General features: G+C 44.5%; 1 protein-coding gene across 7 annotated transcripts in view; it reads left to right on the top strand.

The window, feature by feature from the left end:
* Positions 1 to 5,045: 5,045 nt before the first annotated feature.
* Positions 5,046 to 26,858, top strand: part of SH3RF1 (SH3 domain containing ring finger 1) — a 220,736-nt gene continuing 198,923 nt past the window's right edge. The window contains exons 1-2 of one of the 7 annotated variants that reach the window (XM_036314162.1): positions 5,046 to 5,508; positions 7,037 to 7,521. In XM_036314162.1, coding sequence (XP_036170055.1) covers positions 7,129 to 7,521 — 393 coding nt within the window. In that variant the 5' untranslated portion in view covers positions 5,046 to 5,508; positions 7,037 to 7,128. The other 6 variants (XM_036314161.1, XM_036314159.1, XM_036314155.1 and 3 more) reach the window with 6 other exon arrangements.

Below are 26,858 nucleotides of genomic sequence, written 5' to 3'. Positions count from 1 at the left end.
CGACCAGGGCCTTCTTTCATTCCGCGCCACCCCGTGGTGGTCAGTGCACGTCATAGCGAGTGACCAAACTCCCTGGTTGAACTCCCAAGGGGACAATTTGCATATTAGCCTTTTATTATATAGGATAGCCACAAAAACCTTGAGGTACGTAGTAGTAGTATGCCTTTTTGATAGGGGAAACTCAGGTAGAGAAGACTAGAAGCATGCCTGAAGGTCACTCAGTTGATAAATAGAAAAGCCTATGACTCCAAAGTTCCCTCCAGAATCAAGTACCCTAGAGAGAACAGAAGCAGGGAAAGTAGTTATTGTCCAAGCAGGAGATAAGCAGGCCTGAAGGGATAGATTTAAGAAGCACTCTTGATGGTCTCTGGATTATCTATCTGTATGGATGGGAGGTGGGGGGGGGGTGCTGAGTGGGGCAGCGGGGAGAGGAAGAAGGAAAAATTGAAAATAACTGCATTTCCTTGATTGCTTGCTTGGGAACTAAGTACATGCTGACACCGTTATCTAGACCTAGAATGAAGGCAAACTGGCATTGCCTTTATGTTCTGTGTTACACACATGGATGGTATTTAGCTGTTTCTCCAGCTTAACTGTGAAATGTCAGAGGAAGAATCATGTATCCCCATCTTCTATATAAAAATGCGTTGATTGATAGATTGACTTTCAACAGAATTTGGGACATTGTCTGCCTGTCTTCCTGTGTGCAGGACAGTGAAGTACTAAATATATATATATATATATATACACATATATATATATATATATATACACACACACATATATTCTTTAGGATGTAGTAAATATAATTCTATACTTGATTAATTCCTTATTTGATAATTATTTTCTGGTACCCATTATGGCCTGGCTATCAAGGATACTGTGGTGAAGAAGACAGACCCAGAGCATACCTTCTGGGACCTTATGTTCAGGTCCTTATATTTACTATATAGACAGTAAATAATCAAAAGTTAGTGAAAAAGTATTATAAAGATAACAAAGTGCTGTGGTAGAGTATAACGGTGCAAGGTCCAGGTGATACAAGGTTTTATAAGACATGGTAGCCATTTGATTCCAAGTGTGACAGGAAGAAATTGATGAGTTTTGAGTAAGGGAATCCTATCTAATAAAAGACAAAAAGGGTAATTGACCGTACCTTCGCTACGCTTCCCATAGGCTAATCAGGGTGATATGCAAATTAACTGCCAACAAAGATGGTGGTTAATTTGCATACGTAGGCTCCAAGCGGTGGAGGGAAGCCAATCAGCCCTGAAGCTGACCGAGCAGCGAGGCCTCACACCCCCGGGATCAGTGGAGCCACGAGGCCTCACTGCCCCGGGATGGGCGGAGCTGTGAGGCCTCACAGCCCCGGCGCCAAGCGGAGCAGGGAGGTCTCAGCACCCCGGCACCAGGCAGAGCCGCGAGGCCTCACAGACCCAGGATGGGCAGAGCAGCGAGGCCTCGCAGCCCCAGGATGGGCGGAACGGCGAGGCCTCCAGGCCCCGGGGGGGGTGGGGGGTGGGGTGGGGGGGCCAGAGCTTAGCCAGAGCGAAGGCCTGGGTCCCAGGTGCCAGAGGAAAACTGGTGCCAGCAGCCAAGGGAAGGGAAGGCCTATTGCACGAATCTCTTCGTGCAACAGGCCTCTAATCTATATATATGTAAAAGCCTAAGCGGCTGTTTGACCGGTAGCTATGGTGCACACTGACCACCAGGGGGCAGACACTCAATGCACAGGCAGAGAAACATGGAATAGATTAATGAATCTCAGAGGGAGCAAGGAGGGCAGGAAGAGATTAACCAAAGATCTTATATGCATACTAGAGGCCCGGTGCCCTCTCGCAATCTGGGACCTCTCAGGAGATGTTGACCTCTCGGTTGACCTCTTGGAGAGCTGGTTTCAGCCCGATCCCCGGGGGCCAGGCCGAGGGATCCCACCAGTGCACAAATCCGTGCACCGGGCCTCTAGTAAAATATAATCTGTTATGCATTCTTTTGGAGTTCACCATGAATGCCATTATATTCAGGGCCAGATTGTGAAGATAGAAATAGAAGCAGAAAAGTTGATTAGGAGGGCCAGAAGCAGAGTGATGATGACTTAAGTATAGGTGAAATGAAGGCAAAGGGAAATTGGTAGAAATTGAAATATATTTGGGGGAGGGGGTAGCTCACAGAGTTGTTGATAGAAAGGGATGGAGAGGAAGAAAGGGAGAAATCAGAGATAGCCCCAAAGTTTCTAGTTTAAACTGAGGCCTGGCCAAGGTAACTCAGTTGCTTAGAGCATCGTCCCGATATGCCAAGGTTGTGGGTTCAATCCGTGGTCAGGGCACATACAAGAATCAACAGTGAGTTCATAAATGGGTGGAACAACAAATCAATGTTTCTCTCTCTCTCTCTCTCTCTCTCTCTCTCTCTCTCTCTCTCTCTCTCTCTCTTCCTCTCTCTCTCTCTCCCTTCCTTTCTCACTCTAAAATCAATATATAAAAATTTAAAAAACCAACAACTGGGTAAATAGTACTATTTACCATTATCATGGTAACTGGAAGAGGAATTAGTTTTGAAGAAAAATGGTGGTCAGATACACGTATGTATATGTATGTGTAAGTATGATACCACAGCCTACCAAAGAGTGTTCTGGACTGGGAATTTAAAAGCCTGATTTGTGTCTTAACATCCTCAGTAAGAGCAATCACCTCTCTGCACCCCATTTTTCCCCATCTGCAACATGGGGATGATTATATCTGTCTTTGTTGCTTCAGAGGGATGCTGAGAAGATAAATGAGATAACATATATGAAAAGGACTTTGAAGTCTTGGGAAGAGAAAAACTGTGTACAAATCCAAGCTCTCATTATTACATACAGGGTGTGTTTATATTTTTTATGTTTGTACTCAAAGTCATCAGTATTATCACGCTTATGTCCTTTCCTTCATGTTCAGTTCTCAGAAATGGCAAGATGAACATCTCATTCCCCAACTGTCCCTTCACCTATAGTGTTCTCTTGACAGGATTTTGCAAATATTAGTGTTGTCTTAGATTTTTTTAAGACCCTAGGGAAAAGGGTTTTTCACCAGTTTATCTCAGCCTGGGTAATTCTTGACAGATGACAGTAATAATGGCATCTTTTCTAATAGAGATGCACAGATTATAGAGAACCAGCACATTGTCTCATTGAATCCTCCAACAACACTCTAAGAAAGGTATTATTTTTTTCACCATTTGACAGAGGGAAGATGGCTCAAGGGGTTAAAGTAATTTGCCCCAAAATTCATTTTACAGCCGGAGTCATTAAGGCTAATGAAAGTGTTGTGTTCTAAAATATAGCATGAACTAGCACCAGGGATGTTCAAGAGCCTGTAGCCAGATCATATTCATGGATGTGTGTGCAAGCTTCTTTGATCCCTATAACCTTAGACACAATGTCTTCAGTTCTTGGATAATGGGTGTGACTACTGATTTTCCTGCCTAGAGTTTCAAGAGCTGCACCCTATCACCCATAGCTTTGTGCCAATGTTCTTTCTAAATGTAAACAAAATAAGAACAAAACAAATAGTCTCTTGCTCTTCAGAGTAATTACTACCTGATGAATAGGATGGTCTTTTCCTTGGGAGGAGACCCAGTGCACTGTTTCCTCTGAGGTGATGTGCACAAGAGAGGTCCTTGAAATGGTAGAAAGAAAACTGGATGTGGAATCCAGAGACACGAGGTTGAATCTTGGTTCAAAATTACGGACTGTGTGACCTGGCGATGAAGTGAACCTACTGGAGCATCAGTTTCAATAACTGTAAACTGCATATAATAATACTTATCTGTTCACTGGCTGTAACCTTCTAGTCAGAGTCACCTTCATCTGCAGTTCCAGAAGCACAAATATATATGTGGGCTAAGTAGTCACTTTCAGCGATCCTTGTTTGTAGATTATTGGACTAAAAGTTCTCTATTCTGTTCATTTCTACCCTTGTCTTTCTCAGCAAAAATGCCAATAATAGCAAAAATGCTATTATTTCCGGTGTTCATACAGTATGGCTCTTAGCATATTAATCTATTTAGAACAAAGCTAAGGAGGAATGACATACAGGGTTGCATGAGGACTGAGTTAATGCATATGAAATGTTTAACACAGTGACTGGCATACAGTGAATGATGGATAATTGTTAGCTGTTTTAAATTTTTCTTACTTAGGTGATTCTTATTTTCTTGAGTGGTTTGTCTGTGGACCGGAGTGGAGAGGAGAGAAGAATCTGGCTCCCTTTAAAAATGTCAGCCTAGTGGGTGGGCAGGTAGGGCTTTCTTGCATCCTATCTGCAACCCTTCCCGCTTATTTTTGCCCAGTTTCTGCATACCCAGGAAAGTATGTGGGTAACTTTTTTGTAAGTTGATGGTAAATGCCAATAGAATAATGACAACTTTGAGAGCAGTGACAAAATTTTAGCTTGTTTTCCCTCTGAACTGAGTCTGAAAAGCAACCCTAAACCTGTGGACAACTTGTTTTTCAAAACTACATTTCAGAGTTTACAGGTGTGTGCGCCTGGGGCAACCCAAACAAAGATTCCAGTGATGGTGATGGCTGCCTCCCAGGCTCAGATAAAAGAGGCGCCTCTCAGTGAGCTTTGCGTGCCAGCTCACCTGAGGTCAGACTTTGAATTTTCCCCACTTGCGGCAGGTAGAACAGGGCCTCCCAAGGCTGGTTTTTAAAACACACACGACTGTTTTCCCAGGCTCTCTCCCTTCCCAGTTTGAGTTTCTTGGTCCGCAATCCTCCCTGCTGGCTCGGGTGTGTGTCCCGGGGGAGACAGGGTGGTTGGTGCCTGGATGTGGGCAGCCGGGGGAGCAACGCTGGGAGGCGGTGGCCCCGGCAATCGGCGGGTGGACAGCTGCCCTGGGACTGTCCCCCAACTGATTCAACATGCCTAAGGGGTCACAGCACTTGGCTGGTACTCTATCCGGTGTCTCTCCAGGGCTGGGCCCACAGAAGCGCCCGGGGGATGCAGTGAACGTACTGGAGCTTCCCGCCCTTTCACGGGACCGGCCCCTCCGCGCCTCCCGCCGGCGGAGGACACGGCCGGCCCCTGCCCCTGGCCGCTTCCTCCTGGACTCAGCCGCCACTCCCCACGCTCTCCCCTCCCGGGGCTTCCTTCTGCAGGCGCGCGCCCCCAAGCCCGCCGCCCCCTGGGGTCCGCGCGCAGGTGCCCCCGGCGCCGGGAGAAGGCGCGGCGGGCGCTCGTGGGGAGGCGCTGTGGTGCAGGGCGGCCCCTCGCGCCCCGGGCGCCGGCTGCGGCTCGGCCTCCTCCTCCTCCTCCGCTTCCTCCGCCCTCCTTGGCTGGGAAAGTGGGAGGCGGCGGCGTGTGTGTGCGCGCGCGAGGGGGGCGCAGAGAGGAGGCTCCGGGGCCGCCGCCGCCGCCGCGTCAGAGACACCGCGAGCCGCGAGCGCCGCGGGGCCGCATCCGCATCGGCCGCCGCCGCCGCCACCGCTGCGGGGCCGCGAACAAAGAGGAGGAGCCGAGGCGCGAGGTAGGGCGCGGGCACAGCCTGGCGGCGGAGAAGGAAGGCGGGGGTCGGGCGTCCCCTTCTCCTTCCCTCCGCGCCGCTCACGCTCTCGTCCCCCACCCTCGGGTCTCCGCGGGCGCCGCGCCGGGACCTGCGGGAGTCGAGCCCGCGGCCTCGCCGCCTGCTCCCGGCAGGAAGCTGCCCGGGCTCCGCGCCACGGGCTCCGGCACAGCCCGCTCCCCCCCGCGCCCCGCTGGCTGCGCCTCCCTGGGGACGCCCGCCCCTTCTCCGCGGGGAGGTGGCCGTTTCCCGGTGGCGCTCCATGGGGCTGACTTGCACAACTTCAGGTGCGGATTTATTTTTAAGTCCTTGAAAACTTCCAGCTGGGGGTGGGGTGGGGTGGGGGTGGGGGGTTCGGTGCTCGGCCTGACCCAAAGGGAGGCGGGGATGCCGGAGATCCCCCACCGGGCACCGGCCGGGCCGCAGCCCCAGCTCGGGACGCTGTCCTGCTGGTGCGGGCGACACCTGGCCCGGGTGTGTCTGCGGCGCGCGGCCGCGCCTCCCCGCGGCGCGGGTCTACCTGTGCCGGCGGCGTGGGAGGGGGTGCAGTCCCGGCTCCCCCCGCCCCGATCTGTCAGGAACAGCTGTGAACGCTCCCACCCAGACCTTTTCGCCCCCTCTTTCTCTTAGACGCTCACGTTTCCCTGTATTTTGGTGGCGGTGGGAGAGCGGCGCAGTCCGGGGTGGAAAGGCTTTTCCCTGAATGGCTCCCAGTTCCCAGTGCAGCCTTCCATGGCTAGATTCTTCAGGTGATAATTTTGCCAGGTTTTCTGAATGGGAGTAGGACAGGCCGTTCAGAAATCCGGTTCAGAGTTTGTCAACCGCTGCCCTGAAGGCTGCTTGTATATTTCAGCTGCTTTCAGGCAGGTCTTTCGTGGTGTCCTTTAGCATTGTCACAACCTTCGGCTCATTTTGGTGTGGGCAGGATTAAACGGTGCTATTTTTAAGGCCAGCGAGAAACATATGTATTCAATATTGGGATCATTTACCACAAGTGATCACATGAGGCATGGTTTTTCTAAGACGCTGAGGTATCTTAAAAAATGGGGAATTTTGTTGGATTTAAAAGTAATTTCAGGTGGAGAAAACTTTCAGTTGCTTCTGTTCAGCTTCCCATACGAGCTGAGGACTCTATTAAGGCAGCTCATAGCACTTTGAGAGCTGAAGAAATTATGGTCTTTATTGCATTTCATAAATCCTATTTATTGCACGAATCCCGGGGAGGACTTCATAGCTGTTTCTGCACAGTGAACTCCTAACTATCGCTAGGGATTAATTTTGAATTGTTTTTAAAAGCCCATTTTGTTTTTAATTGTTGGCTTTGGAGATCAGGAACCACATTCCAAAGCAAAGCTGCACTGATATTCAGAGGAAGCACTTTTGTGTACTTTTTGGTTCTTGGCTCCTCTGTGAGCCTTTTCCCCAGATAACAATAGTTATTATTTTTTTTTCCTTCCCCCCCTTTCCGCACCCCCCCTTCCCGTGACTCCAGAGCACAGTCTGAAATGGATGTTACATGAATCACTGTAAGGGCTGCATACAACTATGAACATTTCTGAAGCTTTCCCTCAGTAAACGATCAAGATGGATGAATCTGCCTTGTTGGATCTTCTGGAGTGTCCTGTGTGTCTGGAGCGGCTGGATGCTTCTGCCAAGGTTTTGCCTTGCCAGCACACGTTTTGCAAACGGTGTTTGCTGGGGATCGTAGGTTCCCGAAATGAACTCAGATGTCCCGAGTGCAGGACTCTGGTTGGCTCCGGCGTCGAGGAGCTTCCAAGTAACATCCTGCTGGTCAGACTTCTGGATGGCATCAAGCAGAGGCCTTGGAAGCCTGGCCCTGGAGGGGGCAGTGGGACGAACTGCACCAGTGCATTGAGAGTTCAGAGCAGCTCGGTGGCTAACTGCAGCTCGAAAGATCTGCCCAGCTCCCAGGGTGGACAGCAGCAGCGTGTGCAAGCCTGGAGCCCCCCAGTCAGGGTGAGTCACCTGCAGAAGCAGCTTGCTTCATGATGGTGTGGTAATGACCACATTTTTTTTCTTTATTCTTCAACTTGCTGTTTTCTAAATCAGCCTATTTCTACAAAAGCCACACGTACTGTAACAGATAGGAAATTATTTCTCTTCCCTTTTGGAATGAAATTGGATATACATCATCAATTTTCTTGTTTTTGAATTTCCTCCAGATAATCTCTGTTATCTTTTCAGAAACAAGTAGCGATTCACTGAAACCTAAAACACAGCAGCTTTTGGTGACCTCTTTAAAATGGAGATTTGTTATGGTTTTTACTTTGTTGATGGATTTGGGAGAGCCATAATTATGTATGTATGTGTACATTTATGTATACATGTTATAAACATGTGTGAGAGTAAATCATAAGCAGGAAGTCAGACCTTAATTTTTGTGTTGCTTAGAGCACAGAATTTTCTGGTTGGGGGAATTCTCAACAAATCATGGCCACAGGTAGCAGAGTTTGGTTGCTGTAGCAACGAAATGTCATTTAGGACTATGCTAAAACAGCAAGAGAATCTAGCTTTATGTTGGGTTTTACAGAAAGTGAAATTAAATATTCCATTGAAATGGTTTTTCTTGGGTTTTGGGTTTGGGCTGAAATAATTTTAAGTGAAGTTAAATATTTGGAGGGTTATCATAACTTAAATTTCTAGAAGGTAAGGTATTCTGAATAAATCTGAATTTATGATGTGGGTGATGACATACCAGTAAGATATGCTTTGCTCATCTTTAAAATAATAAAAAGTAATTATGGGCTGCATACAACTATGAATATTTGTATAGTTAAAACAATTCCATTTGTGTTGGAAGAAACAATTTTGATAATTGGCCAAACTGATAAAAAAATATATATTTTTAAAAATATATTTTATTGATTTTTTGCAGAGAGGAAGGGACAGGGATAGAGAGTTAGAAACATCGATGAGAGAGAAACATCGATCAGCTGCCTCCTGCACACCCCCTACTGGGGATGTGCCCGCAACCAAGGTATATGCCCTTGACCGGAATCGAACCTGGGACCCTTCAGTCCTCAGGCCGACACTCTATCCACTGAACCAAACCGGTTAGGGCTAAAAAATATTTTTAAAGAACAGTTAATTTGGATGAGAATATATATTTTTCAAATATTTGTAATACACACACAAAGCTGGCTTCTTTTATTTAATGTCGGAACAACCCATTGGGACAGCATTAGATGGTATAAATTCATAAATGTGACTATCAGACAACTGTAGACGAGTACAGCCTGTAACCATTCCCTGACTTCCCTCTCAGCTCATCTTTTAAAATGCTATATTTATATCACTAGCTGTAACATATGTAAAGCATTTTAATCACTAGAAAACAGTTTCATCACTAGAATAGTAAAATTTCTTTTGCTTCTCATATTTAAGATTTTTAAGATAGCAATGACTTTGGCTTATGGAGGTTTTCTTTCCCTATTTGAAGCTCACATGTAAAATTGATCTGTTTATAGCACTTTTCTTAGACTTCTTTTATTTTATGGAGTTTACTGATACCTTGATTAGTGGATATGGACTCATCAATATTTTAACTACAGAATCAGTGATCAAGTTGATCATTTCTGAGACACCTGACCCAGCTCTGCTTAGTTTAATTAGGGAGGAGATTTACTTCTTTGGAGAGATTTGGTTTCCTTGTTAATTAGACTAGAGAAGGCATAGCTTCTGGCTATGAATAGAAGATTCTTAGTGGTTGACACCTTGCCTTACCTGTTGTGAGGAATGCATTGAAGGTTTGATTACTGATAAAAAAGGAATTTAACAAGAGGGCTCAAGCATTCAGCTTGACATTTTCTTTCTAACAGCAATTGACTATGTAATGCTGTAATGTCCATTTGTTTGAACTGCTAAGCTCCCAAAATTGAGTTTCACTTTTCTTAGTGAAATTTTTGTGAGATTTCTTGATGTTAGTATTGTTTTTGTGAGATTTTATTGATGTTAGTATTATTTTTTCTGGCTTATACGATTTTCCTAATTTATTTCATGTTCCTTCTTTAGCATGAGAAAAATTACTCACCAAGGAGGGCAACTCAACTTGAGGCTTATAACCTGAATTGTTGAAGTCCATAAAACAGGAGATAATATCTGTTACTTTGTGGGTGGCAGGGAGAGTGTTGGATGAAACAACCAGGATTTTTCAGTTATCTGAGTGGATGCTAATGCTGCAATACTTAAAAAAAAAATAGTTGTTTTTTTTCAAGTGTAAAAAATTTCTTATCAGTACTTTTTATTTTCAAGTATTCAAAAACAACCAGGGCTACATAAATAGCCCAAGCATCTCAAAGATAAAATATTTCAGAAAATACTCCTTTAGAAAGTAAGAAGTCTGTTAGATGCAGACATGTGGAGGTTGTGGTGCACTCCTTCGGACACTTCCCTTAGGTGAGTGACCATAATAAATACCAAACCTGCATCCTCCTCCCTTAGATGTTCTGACAGGACCGGGCGGCGCGTGAGCCTTTTTCCACATGTTGCGCAAAGCTGAAAGTGATAACATGTGGAATGTTGCTTCAGTTTATTAGTTATGTTCTATGATCCGTTAGATTGTGACCATGTGGCTTCCTCATGTGTTTAGCCGAGGTAGATTGAGTGTTATCAGCAGATACGAACATTTCCAATGTGTGACACACATCTTGTTCCCAGAATTTTAGTGTTTCCTGTCTAATATGAAGGAGAAAATGAAACAGTGTTGGGTTGGAGTCACCAAGGGAATCCATCGATTCTTTACCCCAAGTAAAGAATAGCTGTTGGTTTTGAGCCAAAGTTAAGCAGTGGAGTGAGCCACAGGGAGGGGGTGGTTGCAGATAATCTGTTTAATGGACTAAAAAATACCTGCAGAAGATAGATTTTTATATATATGCAAAGTGAGATATGGAAAACATATTTAAGTAATTCCTATAGAAGTACTACCTAACAGCATAGTTACATTTCTGCTTTCTATGTGTGATCCCATTGTTCAGGATCTATATCCATGCATATGTGTGTGTGTGTGTGTGTGTGTGTGTGTGTGTGTCTCTATCTATCGAGGTATTATTACATAATGATTTCACACTGCCTCTAAGTGAGTTTCTTCAGCAGAAATAGATCACACAACCATTGATTTACACTAATTTACATATCACTTTTTTTTTTTTTTAAATCTACAACATATTGAGCACTTATTAGGTTCCAGGCGCTGCCCTGGCTGCTGGATAGATAGTGATGGACAAACCAGTTACAGATTCTGCTTAACAGTTAATGAGTATGTGTCAGTCTCGTTGGAGAGACACACTAAGAATAACAATGCAGGTAGGTAATTAAGCACAGTAAGTGTCATAGAGAGCCATGCAGGAGGAAAGAAGGGCCTGTGTTAAGTGTGAGGGTAAATGGTAAATTGTGTGTGTGTGTGTGTGTAAGAGAGAGAGAGAGAGAGAGGGAGAGAGATTCAAAAACTTCCTTGAAGAAAAGGTATTTGAGCTGAGCTCAATGATATTATTGGTGCAATAACCTTGAGAAATTCTTCAATCCCTACCCACCCTCTTAGATGCCTAAATGGCCTGGCATCCTATATGATAAAAGCCTAATATGCTAAGTATCTGGTTGCCCAGTTGGCCGTTCAATAATATCATTGCTAGAGGCCCAGCGTGCAATTGAAATCGTCCCGCCTCCCGCCGTTCATTCGAGGAGGCACCCTGTGAGGGGTGGGGACCCGAGCCTGACTCTCGCAGGGCTGGCTGCCACAGGAGTCAGGCCGGACGGTGCTGTGGGGGGGGCTGGGACCCATACTTGACTCACCGTGTCCCCTGGCCCCCCTGCCTGGGTCTGCTTTGGGGCGTGGGGGGTTGGGACCATGCCTGACTCACAGCGTCCCCTGCCTACCGCGCCTGTGTCTGCTCCGGGGTTGCCGGAGCCACCTGCCTCTGTCTTGTCTCCGCTCCAGGCCTCATCTGCGCGTGCAACCTCCTGTCTGGTCGTGACCTGTTACGGCATAATATAGATGGGGCTGGGCAGCCACAGGGGCAGAGGGGATGAGTATTCCAAAGGCCCTGACCAACAGCAGCACAGGGCATGGCTCCTAGAAAGAGCCAACGGAAGGTGAGTGTGAACTAAGCAAGGGACAGGGATCGTGACCCAGACGAGGCCTCAAGTTCAGCAATGTGCAAGGCATCAAGAGCCACCACAAGGCCACTTGGGGTTTAGGGCTAGGTGCATGGTGTAGCTAGCCAGTGCTCTGCATCGGAATTAGAAAGACAGATCATTGGGACTAAAAATCATTGAGACTGGAGTGACCACAAACCTTCAGAACAGAAATGGAGCCTGGGGTCAAAGCCCTGAGAGACAGAGGAAAGGCAGGGCATTCTGGATATGTGGGGACATAGATGAAATCTCCTCTCTCCCACAAATGCCCAGTGTGCTTCAGTTTCTCCAGGGTCTTACCCACGCCTCCCTTCTCTCCTTCTCCTTATTGCTGACTATTATGGGCTGAATTGTTTCCCCCAACATTCATAAATTGAAGTCCCATCTCCCAGGACCTCAGAATATGGCTGTGTTTGGGTAATAGCACCTTTAAAGAAGTGGTGAAGGTAAAATGAGTGTATATGGATGTGGCCTAAATCCACAATATGACTGTTAATCATTCTTAGAGGAGGAGATTAGGAGACAGACAGAGGTAAGACCATGTGAAGACGCATGGAGAAGATGGTCATCTACAAGCCAAGGAGAGAGGCCTTCAGAAGAACCCAGCCCTGCCCACACCTTCATCTTAGAACTGAGGAAATAATTGTCTGTTGCTGAAGACAGCCATTCTGTCATACTTGATAAGGGGTAGCTCTAGCAGAGTAATACACTGGGGACGTATTCCTAAAGAGAGTGTGTTTTATTGGACGTAGCGGTGTCTACATGAGGCACCACCCAGAGGAAAGGCAGCAGGAAGAGGATGGAAGAAGAGAGGAGGAGAAAGGCAGGATGGCAGTGAGACTCCAGGGAGGGTGTGGAAAGCTAGTGCTAGTTCTGAGTTGCCCCAAAGGGCACCTTTGACCTCCAGTCAGTGCACAGAGACTTGTGGAGTGTTTCTTTCAGGCTCCATTCTGTGCTGTAATTTGTCCTAGGACAGCGGTGGCATTAATGCATGTTTCTGTTGAAAACATTTACATTGGGGGGGGGGGGGGCGGGTAAAGCGTCCAGGAAACAGCAAATAAGGAAGCATATAGTGAAACTCCAAACTATGGGGTAAGATATGGAATATGTCTGCCCAGCCGGAGCGTCTGGCCATCCTGCACACTGAAGGTTGCTGGTTTGATTGCCAGTTGGGGCACATACCTGGCTTGTGGATTTGATCCCCAGTTGGGGCACTTAGGGAAGGCAGCTGATCGATGTTTCTCTCTCTCGCCCATCCCCCTCCCCCATCTCCCTTCCTCTCTCTAAGCATGTCCTTGGGTGAGGTTAGAAAAAAAGAAAAGATATGGAATAAGTCTCTATAGTGAGGTCCGTGTCGAGTCGCCCCTGGATTTAGTGTCTGGTCAAAGGGCAGATGGAGTAACTGGGTTAGAGTGGACAGGGACACAGAAGGACATACTCCCCTGGTGTGGAAGGTTCAGTCCAGACTCTGGTAAAGGAATTGATGTGTCTGCACAGGCGGAGATGGGTACCTGTATTCATCCACATTGGACCCAAGCCGACTTCCCATGTGGTTTAGATGAGGGAGACTCAGCCATTTGCTAATAATGAGAGAGGATCCTAGATAGGCTGCCTCCTGCACACCCCTGCCTGGGGATGAAGCCCACAATCCGGGCATGTGCCCTGACCAGGAATCGAACCGTGACCTCCTGGTTTTAAGGTCAGTGCTCAACCACTGAGCCATGCTGGCAGGGCAGCCCCTACCTCTGATCCCCTTTCTGTTGCCTGTGGTCTCTTCCTCACCATTCCAAGAGCCCCTGGCTCCTTTGCCGCCCTCCATTCCTGAACTCTCCTCCTCCACCAGGAAGGATGCTGCTTTTCCCACCGCAGTCAGACACTCACCCTGCTCCAGTAATCCAGCCCCTCTGCCATCCATTGCTTTCACATGGTTTAAGCCAGTGGTCGGCAAACTGCGGCTCCCGAGCCACATGCGGCTCTTTGGCCCCTTGAGTGTGGCTCTTCCACAAAATACCGACTTCTGCGCATGGGCCACGAAGTTTCAATCGCACTGTACGTGCGCGCCCGCACGTGGTATTTTGTGGGAGAGCCTGAGACAATACATGACAAGCCTTTTTTATTCTGAGGTCAAGAGGCAAATGACTTTGCAGGTCACTTTGTAGCAGGATTCTTCATGAGGATCCACAATCGTAGAGCAGCGTCGTACGTGCAGTATAGTGAACGTGTTGGTGTTAGAAATCTCACACGTGGAAACTGCTTTGCTAGGAAGGCTCCCTCGTTGTGGAACGTAGACCTTCCCTCTCCCAAAGCTTTTGTCATGAACAGTGCGTATATCTTCCTCTCCTCTTTCTCCTCCTCCTCCTTTTTAAATTTCAGAGACTTCTAAAAGTCGTGACCTGAAGAGCAATTCTGAGCCCCACCACCCTTTCTGAGGCCCCGCAGTCCTTTGCAGTGTATGTGTCCGCCAATGCCTTAGTTAAGTGGATGGCAGCAGTTGCTTCATGAATGGCGACATATGGGTAGCTGTAAACACGGCCAATTTAAACACAGATGTGTGAGTGGGCTCTTTGGGGATAGCTGAGAAGGGAATGGAGGTGCCATTTCAAAGGGTTGACAGTAGCAGTTAAGTAGCAGATTATTTGCATTGTGAAACATGGCAAAAGAGCAGTAGGAGGATGTGCAAATCAATTTTGAGTTGCATTAAATACAGTACAGAAAGTCAAGGACTGTCAAGTATAAACATTTTGTTCTGTTAGCCTAAGGAAATAATAAATTTCTTCAAGTATTTTTTTTGTAAGAAAAGAAATCCTTTTGAAACACTGCCTTTTCAAATTCAGCAATGAATGGAGTGAATTTTCATTATTTTAAAGTATAGTAAGTGAATTAAGCATTGAATAATTATACAGAAGTGAAATGAAAGTTTACTCTAGGGTGCTCGATGTCTAGTTATTTATTTATTTATTTTTTATTGCAGAGAGAAAGGGAGAGGGAGAGAGAGATAGAAACATCAATGATGAGAGAGAATCATTGATTGGCTGCCTCCTGCACACCTCCTACTGGGGATCGAGCCCACAACCCGGCCATGTGCCCTGACTGGGAATCAAACTGTGACCTCCTGGTTCATAAGTGAACACTCAACCACTGAGCCACACCGCTGGGCCCATGTCTAATTTTAATTTATGTGAGATACCCTCTCAAACAATATAGTAGTAATAGAATCAGAATATCAGTGTGGGATACTGGGATATAGTCCTGGCATTTGTATAAGGAAGTGTGTTTGAGCATTGATATTTGAAAGTTGAACTTTTGATTTGTTATAAGGAGATTCTGTTCCTATAAAGCTAAAAGTATTCTTTTGCTTCTAATTATATCACTGCTTAGTTTTAAAGATCTTGAAATAAATTTAAAAGTTCTTTAACGCATTAAATACATAGATTAAATATTAACATATGTAATAAAATTAATTTTCAAACCTTAAATATTGGTTTTGCTCATTCAAAGTGATATTAGTTAGCAAATCTCTCCATATTTTTCCATTGGTAACTTGTCTTTTAAGCACACTCTTGGATAAATTATTTCCAGCATTTCATGTGTTTTTACTTTTTCCCCGCATAGTAGGGCACGACTGAAGAGTTTAAGTCCATGAGGTAAAATATTTTGGTAGGCCTAATTATTTTCATTCACTATTATGTGTTTCATAGTACATAATATTATGTGCTGGTATGAGCACTTTCTTATTTTATGAAACAAGTCCAGAATACTAGAAGGTACTGAAAGCCTTGATTCTTTTGTACAAAGACAGGGATACTCTTGGAAGTGAAGTGTTGGTTGAAAGGCACCATCACGTGACAGCTTGAAACGTTGACATATTCCAAGATAGCCCAATTCCGGCACCAGAGAAGTGTCGGGTCTCCGTGTAGGAGTATGAAAATGTAGGCTGTGTGGAAACTGAGGATCACCTATATTAGTGATGGCGAACCCATGACACGCGTGTCAGAGGTGACACGCGAACTCATTTTTTTGGTTGATTTTTCTTTGTTAAATGGCATTTAAATATATAAAATAAATATTAAAAATATAAATCTTTGTTTTACTATGGTTGCAAATATCAAAAAATTTCTATATGTGACACGGCACCAGAGTTAAGTTAGGGTTTTTCAAAATGCTGTCACGCCAAGCTCAAAAGGTTCGCCATCACTGACCTATAGGGTGGCAAGAAGGAAGGAGACCTGGGTCCTCGTCTTGCCTTTGTGACTGTAAGCCAGTGATTTCTCTTCCACAGGCCAGAGTTTCCTCTCTTATACAATGAGGGCTTGTCTGATATCAGAGTCCCTTTGCTGCCGTGACATTTTGGAAATAATTACCCTAGCAAAGGCCAACTTTGATAGTGAGCATTTAGAACAAACTGAGATTGGGGTCTGGATATCCTCTTGGTGTTGTGAGATGAATGTGCCTCTCACAGTCACCCATGGGCACCAGGATCTGCTCTAATACCCCCTTAGAAGCCCACACTGTGTCTGCCACAGGAACCTCCGGATGAATCGATGAGTAATCAGGGCATGAGAAGAGAGGCAGAGCGGAAAAGCAAGGACAGCTGGGGGAGCATGACCTAGGATCAGTCTCTAAGCCGGGCTGGTTTGTGTGAATGGGCTCCAGTGGCCTGGAATGATCTACCCCGAGGATATTTTTTTGCATGGATTTTTTTTTTAAAGAGAGGGGAAGGGAGGGAGGAGAGAGAGAGAGAGAGAGAGAGAGAGAGAGAGAGAGAGAGAGAAGAGAAACATTGATGTGAGAGAGACACATTGATTGGTTACCTTCTGCACGTGCCCTGACTGGGCAGGGGATCAAACCTGCAACCCAGGTATGTGCCCTTGACCGGGAATCAAACCCGCAACCCTTCGGTGTACAGGCCAATGATCTAACCATTGAGCACACAGGCCAGGGCAGGAATGGCTTACCTTTGTTCTGCCTGAATACTACCATCGTGTAAAGTTGTCACACTGCCTGAAATTTCAGCACTTAGAGATTGAAATTAGGTGTCCACATACTAAAATGTTCTCTTTGAAAGGGTATGGATTTATCCAGTCCCATTGCTTTCCCCATCCGCACTGAGGTGAGAACACCTACTCTGATGGACAGGAAGTTTATGCTGAAAGGGAGGGATGGACACTGAGTTTCTTTGGGGTCAGACAAGCCTGCATGGGGGAAGTGCAGTGAGGGGCTAAGGTGGGGTGACCATGTAATCTATCCCCTACACTGGGACACTTTGAGAGTGAAAAGGGATGCTGCTGATAATTGTGCGGAGTCAACAGCAGGCATCCGGGACTGTCTGGGGCAAACAGGGCCACGTGGTTACCCTAACTGCGGGCAGTGTGAGCGAGCCCAGGACATAGGAGAAGGTTTCATCAAGAGTGGGGAAGATGCCAAAGAACACAGAAGCTCTTTCAAAAATGTGCAGGGGAGGTGAGGGGAATTGATTTCTTCCTCTGAAGGCTCCTTTCTGTGCGCTTTGTGGTTTTGCTGGAGCAAAAATGGGATGCAGTAGAAAAGGCAGGGGCTTTTAGCGTCAGGCCAGCCTTCTTCTATTTCTTGTTATCTGTGTGGCTCTTGGGCATGTTATTTCCTTAGTCTAATTTCTTAATTTGTAAAATGATGACAATCTGCTTTCCAGGGTTGTGAGGATTACATGAGATAAGAGAGCGTAAGCATCCAGGACCTAGTAGATACTCAGTAAATGCCAGTACTTTCTGTTTTCACTCTTTCCAGATATTAGAACTTTTAATACCATATGTCAGTTATATTGTAAAATAAAATCTGTGTGTGTGAGGGCACACATGTGGGTGGGTGTGGTCTGATCATTTATTTTTTATACTTTTTCAAAAAATATTTTTTATTGATTTCAGAGAGGAAGGGAGAGGAAGAGAGAGAGAGATGGACATCAGTGAGAAAGAATCATTGATTGGCTTCCTCCTGCATGTTCCCTACTGGGGATCAAGCCTGCAACCCGGGCCTGTGCCCTGCCGGGGAATCAAACCATGACTGCCTGGTTCATAGGGCGATGCTCAACCACTGAGCCACACTGGCAGGGCTGATAGTTTAATTAGTCAACATTTATAATGTTAATGCCATAGGATATTTGGTTCTGTTTTAAGCAGCCAACTTAAACTTCAGGTACACAAGCTATTCATCAGTTAGTGACTGCAAATGATGTCACTCAATGGGTGGTTTGTCCTGGTCCTCCCAGTACCTGTAGTGCGGCACTGGCTCTCTGGGTCTCACCTGTGAAAGGAGATGGTGACACCATTATCTCTTGTACCCCTTCCTGTCCCCGCATCCTGGGGTAAGAGACCCAGCCAGCAGGATCAAGTATCTGTTAGACAATCTGTGACTGGTTTCATTGTTTTTCTTTTCTTTTGATGATGTGGGGAAAATAATAGCTCAAATATTTTAAAATGTGCATCTTTTGACTTTGTTCTTTGGCATAGTATTGAAAAGAGATAGATCCCTATGACTTCTGTCGGGGAAACGAGGTGTGCTTTGTAGTGCAGTTCTCATTTTGAAAATTAGTGTAGGAAAGATTATTATGCCCTCACACGGCTCTTTTAATGGCACCATTGGATATACAGTGTGTGTGTGTGTGTGTGTGTGTGTGTGCGCGCGCGCGCGTGCGCCCTTGGTGGCTCATTTTTCATACCCCTGACACCCTCTCCCACCCTTCCTCCCATAGTATCAAGATTATGTTCATTAAATAGATATTACTGGTCAGCTTATCCATGTTTTAATTATTTTTATATCTCCTATCTAGAGCATCTGATTGTGTGTGTGTGTGTGTGTGTGTGTGTGTGTGTGTGTGTTAATGTGGCTAGAACCATCTCTGGCAAAAGAAGTGCATTGTGTAACTGATAACGTTCTGATGGCTTTTGGAAATGCAGCCACAGTGAAGAACCATACTGTACTTCAACTTTCAATAAGTTTGCATGTTTTTTTAATGGAGCTTCTATTTATAGTTAAAATATCCACTTCCTGATTTTGTAGGGTAAGAAAGGACACAGAGTGAACGTGTTCTGAAGATGTCTTGGGAAAAAAAAAAAAAGTCTCCCGAAAAAGAACATTTCAAAAGCTTACTGGTAACTTATTCCAGTGCCTTGCAATCTTCCCAGCCAGGAAGTTCTTTTTTTTTTTTTTTTTGTATCCAACACAAATCCCTGTCCTTGCTGTTCAATCACATTCCTCTCGTCCCGTCCTTAATGGGAAAGAAGCGCTCCCCTGTGCGCTGTCCTTCATAACCTTGCGGGCTGTTGTGCAGCCAGCCTCCTCCCTAGCATCTTTATCTGGCCTAAATAACTGTTTCCTTTTTGCGTCCTCTTAGGACCCATTTCCTAACGTTTTAATCATTTTAGTCGCTCTCCCTTGGACGCTCTCCAACCTCTGCTGGTCTTGCTCAGGTTCAGGCCCAAAATAGCTCTTCGCCAGATAATAATAAAGTTCCTTCTGTGGAAGGGCTGTCCCGTGACCCTCCTGAGCAAGCTGCTCGTTTTTTACCTGACCTTACGCACCTTTAAAAATAACTCACTGCATCGCTCATTTATACAGTGCCTCGACCTCAGACAGTTTGCTTCTACTTATATCAGTTTGGGTTTCCCCCATTTTTTATTTGAGCCGTTAGTTTTTACTGCCATCCTAATTAAACTGCCTCCTGTGGTTTCTGTCATCCTTATGGTAGTATCAGCAGTTTGCAGCTATCAACGGGAACTAAAAAAATGTCAACCCAAGATGCTATTGCTTTAGTAGATATTTGTAATTATATGAATACTTGGTTTTAATTTTTACATTTATTTTAGCCATCCTCTTCCCCCAATTGGTATTTGATTGTTGTCTAATTGACTGTGTTTTAGTTTTGGCTTCCAAGTGATAAGTAACTTGAGAGCGGGAACTCTTTATGTTTTAAACCTTTTATCTCTTCTTTACACTTGAAAAAGTAGTAGCTGTTCCATTCAGTAAATGCATCTTGATGGGAGTGATAGATTGTTCACATTCCAGAATTCCAAGGTCCACTTGGATGCATTCACATCTTCATAAGAGAGAGTACCTAGCCACATGTGCAGTTTTGGTGCACTTAATGGTATTCATTTTCCATTATTTAAGTCAGCCATGAATGTATTACCCAGAGGCTGGGCAAACCCTCATGAAACTTAGATGTAATTGGATCCTGAATCACAGTTCTCTTGAGGGCGGCCCTGGAAACATTTGTGTTACACCCACCATGGTGGTCTAGAAATCATGTTTTCCTAGTTTATTAGAAAGAACGTTTTGCTGAATTTAATCAGAAGCATTATAAAAGTTAAAATATGTCACCTATTTTGTCGTATCCCCCAGGCACATCGTCATTCTGACATAGAGGAAAATGAAATGGAGTTACTAGGATGCATGCGATCTTTACCAAACACCTTGTGATTTCCCTGCTTGAAAATCTCTGCTTTGGGAATGAAAATGTTACGAGTAATCATGGCCTCTGTTTTGATGCAGATTATCGACATCCTAAGCAATTCCCGTGTCAGGTAATTCTGTGGATGGTAGGAAGCTCAGGTCCTGATGTGGTTAGCAGTAGCACCTTCCCATGCTAAATCCCAGAAGAGGCACCATGCACATTCACAATGAAATTACAATTCTTGAGAACAAAGAGGGAAGGGGGGAGAAAAGGGTAGTTAGGAGAATAAATCAGCCCCAAGACACTCTTTGCAATTCTTGAATCATGGACCGGCCAACTCTGATATGAAACCCCACAAGGACCCCGGGCTCTCTAGTGCAGATACCTGTGCAGGATGATGATTCTCTGTGATTGTTAATGTATCAAATATTTAACTAAAAGACATAGATATACCTCGAGTTTTTATTAACTTTCAAGAGACTAAGCTATGTGATACCCACAAATAAGTCACACTGAAGTCTACCTAACACAGGGGTAGGGAACCTTTTTCTGCCAAGGGCCATTTGGATATTTATTTATAACATCATTTGCAAGCCATACATTCATTATCAACTTAAAAATTAGCCTGCTATATTTGATCAGACATTTAATTAACTCACTCCTAATGCCTTAGAAGGGCCAGACCGAATGATTTTGTGGGCCTTATATGGCCCTCGGGCCGGACGTTCCCCACTCCGGAGTCCTAACATTTCATTATAGATGAAAGAGAATGGCATATCTCAAGGATCAGCGTGTTAGGAGGACTTGGTAACTGTAGAAATGTGTCACGCTGTGGTTTCTAGGTATGTTATGAATGAAGAAGGGCTTTGTGTGGAAGGAGTGGCAATGCTATATGAATATTTATATGACAGTTTGCGTGTGTTGCTAGGTGAAGTTTCTTCTTTGTGATCCTAGCTTTCTTTATTTCCTGGACTGAGAGGCATTTATTTTCCACATTAACCTGATATATAAATTTCTCAGTCCCTGCTGGTGGCTTTTTTCTCCTTCCAATTTAGTGGTATCAGGTCCGTGTCTGGGCAGGGAGTAAACCATCACTAACCACTAGCTAGTGCAGCCGTGGGCAAACTACGGCCCGCGGGCCGGATCCGGCCCGTTTGAAATGAATAAAACTAAAAAAGAAAAAAGACTGTACCCTTTTATGTAATGATGTTTACTTTGAATTTATATTAGTTCACACAAACACTCCATCCATGCTTTTGTTCCGGCCCTCCGGTCCAGTTTAAGAACCCATTGTGGCCCTCGAGTCAAAAAGTTTGCCCACCCCTGAGCTGGTGTCTTGTCTTTGTTTAACTGCAGCCAGGCTATGGTCTACCAATTCCTTCTGTAACTGGGAGCTGTTAGCCAATGTGGGATTTATCTAATACGGCTTATGTTCAGTGATTATATATTGAGATTTGGAATGTATGGAAAGGACGCATGTAGCAGTTGTTCAGTATACATTTCTTCTCTGTGCCTGGGCTGAAAAGTCACCATTTCTTGGCACTGTTATCAGACACATGGGCATATTAGACAAAAGAACCAAAGAGGTGGGGGTAAAGATAGATTAAAACCAAAATCGATTTTCAGTTTGACACTTACTATTAGTTTTCCTAGTCAGGTGAGTGTTATCTGACAAGTATGCAGAGTTGCTAATTCTTGGCAGCCATGCACTAGATAATACAATCTGCAAAGTCGGGGGTAATTAGATCACAACTGTCTATCGATAGCCTTAGAATGGCAACCGTAGCAGTTTTAGTTGGACAGCAGAATCACTTTGAAATGGTCATGGGATCATTTTAAGAGCTGATCCTATGGAATAATGTCTATCCGACCCAAGAAAGTAAATTATTGACTACCTGAACTTGGGGGAAAATATGTAACAAGATGTTTTGTGACCTTGAAAGGGTGAAGCAATGGTTTAGTAACTGTGTTCTGTATGTTGCATCCAGGTTAGCCATGGATGAATTCATTCTGTCCTCAAAGAATTGGCTTTGCAATGATGTCACCATAAAAGGATGCTGTGGTAATAAATTTCATAAGCTGAAACACTCAACATGCCCCAAAATGTGAAAATGCAGGTCTTCCTTTAATATACTAAGTGCAACCTGAAACTTTAGGTCGCGTTTACCTTCCACATCTCATGTGCTTCTTGAGTCTCTGGTCAGCCTACCAGAGCTCCTATCCCTGTAGACAGTTTTCATTCCTGATAAATACACTTATTTTGCACAATCAAAGGTGATCTGAACAATTATACATAGTTTTTCTGTTGTTGTTTTTTTAAACATATTTTTATTGATTTCAGAGAGGAAGGGAGAGGAAGATAGAAACATCAATGAGAGAGAATCATTGATCAGCTGCCTCCTGCACACTCCTTACTGGGGATCGAGCCCACAACCCAGGCATGTGCCCTTGACTGGAATCAAACCAGAGACCCTTCAGTCCGAAGGCTGATGCTCTATCCACTGAGCCAAACTGGTCAGGGCTTACATAGTTTTGATTAATGAACATGCTAGGCTTTTTTTTTTTTTGGTAAGGTTCGAGCAAAGAATGATATCACTAGCAGTTTTGCTAATAAAATAAATACAGATTAAAGACTGGAACCATTTCTGGTAGACTGTGCAGCCCTAAATCACTCAAAAGTAATGAAACAGTTTTCTGCAACAGATTGTGTTTCCTTATGAAGGAAGCCACCTTTGTTCCATGTCCCTGATGCATTCCTTGAAGGTGAGGTCACTGCATTACTGATATCTTTTTCCTTTCAGAAAAAGGGAGATGTGGCCCGCTCCCAGTGCATTCCATTTCTCACAGCCTGTAAAATAAGCTTAAATGTACCTGTCAATTAAAAGCTTTTGAAGGACAAAAGCCAACCTCAGAGGCTTTGTGAGCCATGAATTGACAATAAAAGACAGTATGCTTCTGTTTTTCAGATAGCCTGTTTAAGGACAAAAGAACTATTCACTCCTACATGACTTTCATGTAGTTGTAATAAAAGGGGGGAGGATGGTCATTTTGGGGGCACGATTTTAAGGCTGCCCGACTGCAATGATTTGAAACCTGTTTTCAGTTATTCAAACTAATAAAGTCACTGAGTGTGTATCTGTGTATAGAGATATAAATGTCTTTATATCTATATCTTTAGATGGAATTAAATATAAGAAGTAGCTGCCCACCCCCTATAAAATCTAAGCTTTTAGAGCAGGGGTAGGGAAAGTCAGTCCCGTGGGCCATATAAGGCCCGTGAAATTATTTGATCTGGCTCTGCCTGGCATTAGGGGTGAGTTAATTATATGTTTGACCAAATACAGCAGGTTAATTTTTAAGTTGCTAATTTTGTATGGCCGGAGATTGATGTTATAAATATCCAAATGGCCCTTGGTAGGAAAAAGGTTCCCCACCTCTGATTTAGAGACTGTCCGGGTAAGCTCAAACTATCGAAATAGTCTCCGACTATAATCTTCCCAGTCCACCTGTGTTGCCTAAGAGTCATTCCTTGCATCTCAGTTAGTGTGACATGACACTTTCTTGATCAAAACTATACAGTGACCCATGAGACAAATCATATAACTGAGTCATGCCTTTTCCTCCACCTTATCGGACACTCCTTCTATATTTTGCTCCAGCGATACAGATTCTCTTGCTGTTCATCAAACCACCAAGGCCTGGGGCCTTAGCACCTGCTTTTTGCCCTGCCTCAAAGGAAGGTCTTCCCCCCAGATTTCAACATGGCTTGCACCTTTACTTCAGTTCCATTTCTTCTCAAATGCCATTTCCTCTGACCACCATATTCAAATAAGCCCCTCCCTCTCCTCCTGTCAGTCTTCCTGCCTTGCCCTGTTTTATTTTTCTTGGTAGTACTTATGTCCATTTAAAATTATATATTTATTTGTCTACTCCCTATCCCTCCCCCTCAATAGACAGGAAGGTCTATGAGGTCCAGGACTTGGACTAAACTTATCCCTGTCTGTATCCTCAGCTGCTGGAACACCACCTGGTACATAGTAGGGCCTCAGTAAGAGTTTGTTAAATGAACAAATCTGCAAGTGAGGTTTACTTGATGTTATGTTGGTCTCAGTTGCTCTGCCAACCTCATATTGAAAAACGTGGCAAACAGGAAAATGATTGTTAATCATTTCAGATGTTTAGGTTGGAACTAAGAATTTTTATAGAGAAGAGAATTAAAGTGTCATACTTGCTCGTAGGGTGATTCATTTTATGTTGTTTTATGAAGATAAATGTGGAATGATTTTAAAAAAATAATCTTGCCATGAGTCTTTATTTTTTTTTCAACCTAGGAGATGAGCAACATGATTTCAAACTACAGCAGTATCTCTGCTTTTAGCTTTCGGAAATGAATACGTACCCTTTGTAACCGACTGCGTCGGTGGAATTTAGTACTCATACTTTTAAAGCTACCCAGAACACCAGATAATGAGGGTATGGCAAGGAATGCTGTCTTTTGCATATATTTCTGCAAACTCCTGTGCTTAACATATTCTTGGGAAGAGAAGTGACATTGTTTTCTGTACCTAAAACTGTTTAAGAAGTGGGTGGAAACACCTATTAATCTTGGCTGTGTCGTGACTTGAGCATATTTCCTCCTATGAGGTAGTGTGGATTCAAATTAGCCTTCAGATATCCTTTATTTTTCCTTTGCAGAATAATACAACTGGATTGTGGGTGGATTCTGGTGAGTGTCCTGAGCCTGTTGATTAATGTCAGGAATGAATTTCCTTTTTCTAATCTAATCCTGGCTGCATACATTACAAGTGGAATTCATTTAAGTGTCTCTGTAGGCACTCATAAACATGACTGCAGTCACATGTCTCACCAAAGACCATACTGAAATCTGCACGCGTTTTCTCCAGCTTATTGACACGGCGAGTCACAGCCTGCTGAAAATCCCCCTTTCCCATGTTGCCTTCTGTGTCCAACAATGGAATCTCACCGACAGGTGCTTCTGTGCTTCCCCATGTATTGGTCCTTGGTTTGCTTTCCGCATAGAATTTAGAAGATGTCTTCTCTACTCCCTAATGGGGGATCACCGAAAACTATTTTGGGCAATTCTGCAAGGTCACTGTAAGTAAGTAGGCAGCGAATTCAAGCTGGGGCAACTTTCGGTGTCAGCATCTGAATCATCACAGACACTCACTGAGCTGTTCCAGCCCAGCCCTGCTTTGGGAAACGGGACATTTCGCGGGGGTGTTTCCCTTTCCTATTTCTGTTCCCACTGTCAGCTACAGAGTTTCCATCATGCTCCGCCCCTTAGACTCAGATCCCAAGGTCCGCACCCCCTGAGTTGTCTCCAGTTAGGTAATGCTCTTCTCTCTGGCCCCAGCACAAGATGGTGGCCCCTCCCATGCCTGTGTGTATCGATTATTTGTAACCTTCCAGATTGTAGCCTCAGGGTCAGAGCTCAGCCAGGGATCTTGGTGATCTCCAGCTGGCCTCCAGGCTTCCCCAGCTCCTGGCTCTAGCTCCCACCTTCACACTTGCCTCACCTCACCAGGCCTGTGGGTTCGCTCTGTGGCTTCCCTCACTTGTCATGGGCTAATGACTGTCCTCTGGATCAGGCACACACCTCTGAGGTTGCTGTGGACACCGGCCACCATTCATTCACTCAGTAAATATTTATTTGGGGAAAAGCTCCCTGAGCTGGTTTGACTGCCTCCCCTGTGCAGGCGCTGCAATCTCTGTGTAAACCCACCACGCTTGCTTTTTCTCACCGTCCCCTCTTCCCTGCACCTTTTCACTTTTTGTTTGCCTTTTCTTGTCCCTCCTCCTGCCTACCCCCTCCCAGCCCCATCTCCAGTTTCAGTGTCTGAGCTTTGTCTTACTCTGTTCAACAGTCCCTGATGCCCTTTTTAAATTACTTAACTACATTTGATTCACAGTAGAAAAACCAATAGAGAATAAAGAACATAGTAGCCCGGCTGGTGCGCCTCAGTGGTTGAGCATCAACCTATGAACCAGGAAGTCACTGGTTCGATTCCCAATCAGGGCAATGCCCAGGTTGTGGGCTCGATCCCCAGTGTGGGATGTGTAAGAGGCAGCAGATGGATGATTCTCTTTCATCACTGATGTTTCTATTGCTCTCCTTTCCTTTCTGATATCAATAAAAAAAAATAAAAATAAAAAAAGAACATAGTAAAAGGCAGCTTTAAGAGCACACTTCTCTAATGTTCCTGCAAAACGGAACTTTATCTCCTCCCACCTTCCTTTTTCAAAGAAGAGCTATGAGCTGATTCAAGTTTTTCTACAACGGCCTTGCAAGATCGTCCTATTTACCAGGAATTATTTTATAGAGGAAAAATTTGAATTGGCTTTTAGTTGCAGAGTAAGTAATTGCTAGTTAAGTGACTTACATTCGTGGGTCAGATCCAGGTAATGTAAATTTGCCTCTCTTAAAAAATGAAAATTGAAAAATTGAGAAATGGAATTTGTTCCTTGGTAATCTGATTTGTAGAAAGTGGGGAACAAAGGATTCCAAACAGGGCGTTTAAAATCAGTTCTAATTAATTGTGTGTGCAGATGCATCAGCTTAGATTGGGAGGCAATTAGTCTAATTATGTTTAAAATACAGTTGCATGCTTAAATAGATAATCACACCCTCAGGCCTGCCTATCTTTTTCTGTTTTCCCCTTTAGGCATGTAGTGAATTTTTTGGCCATGAAGCATGTCCTCATCAGTGTCTTTTTTAGCA

Source organism: Myotis myotis, unplaced genomic scaffold (genome assembly GCF_014108235.1).
Source record: "Myotis myotis isolate mMyoMyo1 unplaced genomic scaffold, mMyoMyo1.p scaffold_m19_p_6, whole genome shotgun sequence".
Classification (NCBI taxonomy): Eukaryota; Metazoa; Chordata; class Mammalia; order Chiroptera; family Vespertilionidae; genus Myotis; species Myotis myotis.
The sequence above is the reverse complement of the archived record's forward strand: the minus strand, read 5'-3'. Positions and strand labels throughout refer to the sequence as shown.